General features: G+C 39.5%; 1 protein-coding gene across 1 annotated transcript; it reads left to right on the plus strand.

Annotated features, from left to right (window-relative positions):
• Positions 1-578: 578 nt before the first annotated feature.
• Positions 579-7,714, plus strand: trib1 (tribbles pseudokinase 1). The gene is made up of 3 exons (XM_065292795.2): positions 579-1,191; positions 1,823-2,115; positions 5,863-7,714. Exons 1-3 carry the CDS (start codon positions 907-909, stop codon positions 6,326-6,328), a joined length of 1,044 nt encoding a protein of 347 aa, XP_065148867.1. The 5' UTR covers positions 579-906; the 3' UTR covers positions 6,329-7,714.
• The last annotated feature ends 213 nt before the right edge of the window (positions 7,715-7,927 follow it).

Below are 7,927 nucleotides of genomic sequence, written 5' to 3' on the forward strand. Positions count from 1 at the left end.
AAAAACACATTATTTTCCACATACCGTACATTTTTTTGTAGCTCTCGATTTCACTCTCTTCCTGAAACGCACGGATTTTGTACAAAACTGTCCCTGATTGGCCAGTACGTTGTGATTGGTCTGAATACCTCTGACGTCAGCCGGAAATGTGACGCTCCTTACCATGTATGATCATGTCGGTCTTGTTTACATCACCAATCAAGTAAACTGTTGCCGACAATCTAAGAAAAGAGATTTACGGTGGAGACGGTAACTCGCGTCATCGTTTACTTTGGTGTTTGTACATTTTGCATATCGTAAACATTTAATACACTTACACACAAAAGGAAATGTAAAATCGTGAATTGAACTATTTAAAAACAAGATCAATGATTTCAGTTCAAATATTATTTTAACAAAATGCTTTCTAGACATACTAAGCTCTAAATTGCTTTATTTGGTAAAAATTTTAAAAGTTTAAAAGCCTCCACTGCAGTGGAGCTGTTTAGCTTGGCGAAACGATTCGAATGTATCTTTAAAACGAATCGGTTCACAAAAACGATTCGTTTGTGAATCGGACATCGCTACAGCCGATAGTAGAGCTCAGACAACAGCATCAGTAGTTGAATGAGACGGACTGAGATCCATACCGGCAATATTTCACACGACACAGCTGCTTCATACAGCACCGGGCTTCAGTATTCTCACGAGAAGACAAAAGCAAAAAATCTGAATAATAATGGATGAGCAAATATACGATACAGATACTTTTTTGCATTTCACGCTTCCATTGATGAACAACTAGGATCTTTTTTTTCCTTTTGCAGCGGGGCAGGGATCTTTCATGTGCAATTTGTCGGATTAGTCGGACTCTCTGTTACAAAATATTCGTGTTTACATTAACTCTTGTTTTTTTTTAAAAAAAAAATGAGCGTGCATTGGATTCATAATCCTATTCCGGGAAGACACAGACACAAGCGCTTTGACACAGATGAGCCCGTAGCGAAATGTCCCAGGCTCAGCGAGTCGTCGGGTGATGCGGGTCTGCTGGGTTCATCACCCGGATCTCCGGTCAGCGGAGCGCCTCTGAGCGTCAGCCCAACCCATCAGTGTCCCGCTCACATCGGCCAGTTTCTGCTGGTGCCCCTGACCGATCGACCGGGGGTGCACAGCGCTTTAGATATGGACACGGGAGAAGAACTGGTCTGCAAGGTAAACAACTTTATTTTGTATTTTAAATATCAAATATGATGTGAACTAACATGGTATTTAGCATGCTTTAGTAGTTAGGTGCATATGAAGTTTACTTAAGATTCTAAGCAGACTAAGTTTTATTTAGCCTATTCATTATTTTATGTTTGATTTAAACAAGTAATATATGTAAATATTTTCATTTAATATTAAACAAATGGCTTAGGGGCATGCACTGTACGACCTCCGATATATTTAAATATATGCTATGAAATAAACTGAAGAGTTTTAACATTTTTAATACACCTAAAGCATTTCTATTCCTGTACGTTTTGGGGGGCAGGGGAGCAAGGGTAATCCAAATGATCTGTAAGTTTAATATTGTAGTCAGTTTAGGCTAGGTACTATAAATGCACCAGCCTCAAATATGAAAGGTCTAAATGTAGTATTCATCTTATAGTATTACATGTAATCCTATTGAGCTTACAAGCATTAAATACTGACTTTCATTGAAGCAAATGTGCTGATTTAAACATTCTGTAAAGAAAATCTAACCGTAAGCATTATGGTGAATGTTCATAATTCATAATTGATTTTATCAGGTCAAAATTGTAGCCATCTTTCACAAGTTTATTTTTATTGCCATCTGCAGGTGTTTAATATGGGCCAGTACCAGGAGAAAATCAGAGCCTACAGCATGCTGTCAAGGCATAAGAACATTGCACAGATCAAAGACATAGTTCTTGGAGAGAGCAAGGCCTATGTGTTCCAGGAGAAAGATTTTGGAGACATGCACACCTTTGTAAAGAGCAGCAAAAGGCTTTCTGAAGACCTGGCCTCAAAGCTTTTCTACCAGGTGGCATCGGCTGTGAACCACTGCCACCAGGGCGGCGTTGTTTTGGGGGACCTTAAGCTACGCAAGGTTGTGTTCTCAGATGTAAAAAGGTAAGAGTGATTGTTATATACATATAAATACATGTGCAAGTTTGAGATCTGAAATCTTGTGGGTCGTGTCAGGTGCGTTACCTCGATGCTGTGACATCAATGCAGTTCTGAAAATAATTCTGGTTTAACTCTCGCTTCCCTTTGGCTTTGTGGCACATCGCAGGTGATCGGTGCCGGTTCCCTAAAGATTCAAAGGAACAAACTCATGGCACTCAAATTACTCATATTTCTTCATAAGAGGAACAGCCCTGGTTATTTAATCTCTGAATCTGTGTCATCTGTTCTGTAGAAATGAAAGTCCTAGGTGTGGGAATTATGTATAAAATGCAAATGGCATACATTTGCAGCATTTGCAGTAGTATTAGATGGAATCAGACACCTATTGTGTCCAATATTAAATTCAAATCACACCCCATCTGCAGTCATGTAGATTTTTGTTTGTCATTTCCAGGACAAGATTTTAAATGCTGACCTTTGGCCATGTGCATGATTGCGTGAAAATGTGAATAGTATAAGAGGAATCATTTTATAGCAGGCAACGGGTGCAGCGAGATGAGTCATAGCAACGCACACTCACCATTCAGAATCATGTACAGTACAGTACGTACAGATGCAATACTTCAATCCTGAATGCAGCATTGTTTTAAGGTGAGGAGGGTCAGTGTTGCACTGTGTCCTCTGTGTCCCTATGGTTTCGATTAGGCACTACAAAGAAATAGTGATGATACTGAGATGATTAGGACAGTGCAACATTGGCAGAGTTACAGCCTGTCGTGACAAACGCGTGTAGCACAGACGTGACCAGGGCATGCTGACATTTGTGCGGACCAGAAAGCTGCAAAGTTCCTGTTGTTGTTAAGAGTTCACACTGACTTATAAAGTAGTGCAAATTTGCAATAGCCATGTCATGCAACAATTAATACGTTGATGTGACATGTCTATAATAGTTTAACTCTATGCAACCGGATAAACAGGCGATTAACTGTTTGTAGGACTAAAATTGAGAACTGCTCCTGTAGTCAAGTACTATATATAGGCAAAATAGAGAAGTTAATGATTTTATGGTTACATTTTATGATTGTCCTAAGCTCACATACAGATATATAATGGAAACAAGCATTGCATTAGCATCTGGGAGGTCATGGATTTAATTCCCAGAGAGCACACGTACTGATAAAAAATGTATATATTAAATGCACTCTCAAAGTCACTTTGGATAAAAGTGTCTGCAGAATGCATAAATGTAAATGTTTGTTTAAAATGTATTTAAATTATGATGTCATGTATTATACAGTATGCAATTTTAGAAGCAAGATAAATGATTTTATCAGTATCATTTGTAATAATCAGATATATATTAATAATGTGACAGGCAGCAACGAGCGGCATAAAGTCCTACATTACAGCATTTTGGTGTACTCCATCTTTTCATTTCGACAAACGTGATGTTTCCATACCTGAAATAACTTTTGCAAAACGCAGTGATGATAAGCATCAGGCGACTATCGTTGAAACATCGATTATGCTGAGATACGCTCACAAAGAGACCGGCTTACCTGGAATGTGTCTGTTTGATTGTGAAACAGACGCACACAGGCTGGGCAGGGCCTGTGTTCATGTGTCACGGATGTAACGGTGGCGTTCATAGGGTATAATGAAGCACAGGCAGATGCCGTGAGCATGAGACACAGGTGCAGAGAGAACACAGCAGACCTGCACCACACTCGTATCTGTCCTGACTCTCAGTCTCTGTGTCAGTCACACACACACACAGGGCTATGACTCATTCTCTCCACCTCTGGTAAAATGCTGTTGTGTCATCCGCAACCCCCCAAACTGTGGCTGATAGCCGGTGATGAAACACAATACCATGCAGCTCATGTTTTACTGAGGGATACCAGCTCACACACACACAGAGATGTATACTCATGGGTCATAAAGTCTTACTGTTAATGTGCACAGGGATATTCCTAGAGTAGTACTGGATATATCTCCCACTGGAAATTGAGCTAAGTTTAGCCGAGAGTCGGCAGGATTACATTAGAGAGCACTGGAGAGATGAAGCGTGTTTATTTTGTGCGCACGCTGTGGAAACTTCCGTGCGTGCTTTTGTTTAAATGGGGGCCATAATTAGACAAGGCCCTGTTCTATAGTATGTATAGACTGAGGATCAGACCACTCGTACACAAATAGCACATGAGTTAGTTCGGCTCAATGCATAATAAAAGACTTCAAACATGGCTGTATTTACAGTAGCAATGCACATTGTATTGAGATACAGAATCCATCACTGACAGGCCCACAAAACCCCATGCAGAGCATTTATGCAGAACACTAAAAATGATGGGTTACTTTTTTTACGCAGACTGGGTAAATGTTGGACAAAACCCAGCAGTTGGGTTAAAAAAAAACAGAGTTGTGTTTGTAACAACCCAGTACACTGCAAAAAATGACTTTCTTACTTTAAGAATTTTTATCACCCCATTGGCAGATATTTTTGCTTGTTTTAAGCACAAATTCACTTAAATTGTATATTTTTTGTTTATAAACTAGACTTATTATCTTAGGTCATTTTGCTTATCAAGAAAAATCATTTTAATTTAAGTATTTTTAGATATTTCTACTGAAAACAAGACAAAAATATTAAGTAAGAAATCATTTCTTGCAATGTATTGGGTAACTTTTAACCCAGCAGTGTATTTTCTCCAATATGTAAAAACAATTAAGCATTTTTTTTTTATTATTGGACCACCTGGCATCCACAAATTTCTACACATCCCTACTCTTTGTGTGTATTGTTTTTTCAATAATTAAATTCCATTTTATTCAAATTTATTTTTGATTATGCTTTTAACAATTCTTCCTTATCACTTTAAAGGGGACATATCATGAAAATCTGACTTTTTCATGTTTAAGTGCTATAATAGGGTCCCCAGTGCTTCTATCAACTTATAAAATGTGAAAAAGATCAACCCAGTAACTTAATTTTGGTAAACCATTCTCTTCAAGCATGTGAAAAAATAGGTCATTGAAATTTGTCTCCCCTTGTGATGTCAGAAGGGGATAATACTGCCCCTTAATCTCCACTATCCAACCACGGCACTGCCATTTAGTGCAGAAATCAGCTCATTTGCATTTAAAAGGAAACAGCACATTTTTGCTCACACCTACAAGTGGCAATTTTAACATGCTGTAATAAATTATCTATATGATATTTTGAGCTAAAACTTCACATACATACCCTGGGGACACCAAAGATTTATTTCACAACTTAAAAAAGCCTTGTGAAATGTCCCCTTTAAAATTTTTCTTTCAAAGTGTGATGATGAATTGCTTGGTCCTTATCCGAATTTAATTCCAACATCTTGCCGTGTTATTATTTGGGATCAAACTGTGTTAAATCTGCATCAATTACATAAGCATTAGCGGCATCTGTTTACCACTGTAATAGTGTAATGATTCGGGAGGAGTTTCACGGTTACTGAAGTTTCGAATTGCCATCAACACTTTACATGCACAGAGCATCAGTCGGGTCTGCCTGTGTTTGAAACATTGCAAGAGATGCGAATAATAATGCGAGCCAAAGGCAATTTAACTGGAGACAAGCAGCTATGAAAAATGCATTATACTATAATAAGTGCCTGAATGTGTTATAGGCTTAATGCTATTGTAATGATCATTCTTTACAGCCATATCCCATCCACCGTCAGGTGCTATTCATTATTAACCGTAATGTATTTCTTACAGGACCCATTTGAAACTGGAGGGCCTAGAGGATTGCCGTATACTATCCGGAGAGGACGACTCGATGTTCGACACGCACGGATGCCCGGCGTACGTGAGCCCTGAGATCTTGAACGGCGGCGGTAGCTACTCAGGCAAGCAGGCGGACTCGTGGAGCCTCGGGGTTATGCTGTACACGATGCTGGTGGGCCGCTACCCCTTTCACGACCCGGACCCTGCAACCCTCTTCTCCAAGATCCGACGGGGCACGTACTGCCTTCCCGAGGGGTTGTCCATGAGGGCGCGATGTCTGCTTCGCAGTCTGCTCAGAAAGGACCCCAGCGAAAGACTCACCTCTGCCGAGGTGCTCATTCACCCGTGGTTCCACGAAAACACACAGGACACAGGAAACGCAGAACAGGAAGTCAACAGCAGAGAACAGGCAGTGCCCCAGATTGAAGTCGAGCAGGACGAGGACCTTTTCTCCTGAGAAAAACAATATGCTGTAGCTTAAACATGGACCAAACCTTGTCTTGGTATTTGTTGTGTGTGTGTGTGTGTGTGTGTTTCATTTTCTAATACATTTTTTTTTAAGAAGTATCCTCAGTGAATACTTAAAGTACTGTATCATCTGTGTCAGGTTTAGGGACAGCGTGCAGTCAGCCGGTATATTTTGAAGTCTTTTGGTGCTAGTGAACCGTTTTTGTTGCTGCGACTCGGCATTAATACGAATGTCGACATGGTGACTAACCTCACGGGGTAACATATTAGCTTCAAAGGAGGGGGAGGACAGACGTGGGCCACTTTAAACATGCCCATGTATGTTGACTCACTCGTTGAATACTGAATAGTACCATAGGTGCATGTCTCCTGTAATACAAGGGGACTGAAGATCACAAGAAAATATCCATGAATAAGCTGTTGTAAATCAGCATTATCGTGTGCCATTGTCACTTAAGCCTGCCAAACTGTACAGGAAAGGCAAAAGTGATATCTCAACCATTGATCTTTAAGATTTTTGGTACTGTAAGCTATACTCAAATATCACTTTTGTACTACCAGAAGCATAAATGTGACGGTAAAGGACAAAGATTTAAAAATGCATGATGTAGATTTCCAATAAACAGTCTACAAAGCTACAGACAGATACGGTAAATATTGTAAATAAGATCTCTAAGGATATTTAATGAGAAACATCTGAGACAAAGTTGATACTTAATCAAAGATGTTACATACAGTATAAGCAATACAGTTTTTCCCAAGACGAAAAAACCTTCAGTAGATCCCTTACCCTGCTTTACCTTAATCTGTTTTGTCCTGCCAGTCAAGCATTCAATAACATAAGGTTTCAATATTGCAGGTCAGTTGTTATTGCGGATAAGATAAAGACAAGAATGACTCAACAGCTGGGTGTTGGTGTACAAAAGAGGAATGGACTGAGATTGCCATGTTCAGTATGACTAAGTCTGTGTATCTTTACTCTTACTTTAAAGAAGAGAGAACAGTACAGTAGCATAACTGTAAGGGCAGAGTTCCCACAGAGGTCTGTTTTTTTTTTTTTTGCTTCCTCTCGCATTGTTACCTCTGAATGCAGGCATAATAGTACTATGCGACTTTTATGCTTTCTGAAAGGCTCTTTATAAGCAAAGCCTCTGTTAGTCTGGAGGGCATGCAAAGTGTCTGTCTCATGCACGCAGCACATGGAGAAAGCTGACACGGGTGCACAAAGTTCATATTGCACTGTGAATTATGTATTTGTGACATAAACCTCATGGGTTGACCGGGAGGGTGTAATGGTTATTCGTTGTAAATATGTACATTTTAAGTTTATGGATGAAATGAAATAAAGATCACAATTTTTCTTATTTAAACTGGCTGTTGGCTTGAAAGTGTGAACTTGTATGTGTGAAACGTGGCCAAAAAAATCTTGCGTAACTTTCTCCAGACCACGAGAATTCTTTAATAATTTTCTCAGAGCCTGAAGGCCTCACGCAGATTAGGTGTCAGTATGTAATTTTGGAAGGATTAGCAGCAGGGGCGAATGAATGAACCGAAAAGTTGATGTTTGTGTGTGTTCTACTGAAACGTG

Source organism: Paramisgurnus dabryanus, chromosome 19 (genome assembly GCF_030506205.2).
Source record: "Paramisgurnus dabryanus chromosome 19, PD_genome_1.1, whole genome shotgun sequence".
NCBI classification, from domain to species: Eukaryota; Metazoa; Chordata; class Actinopteri; order Cypriniformes; family Cobitidae; genus Paramisgurnus; species Paramisgurnus dabryanus.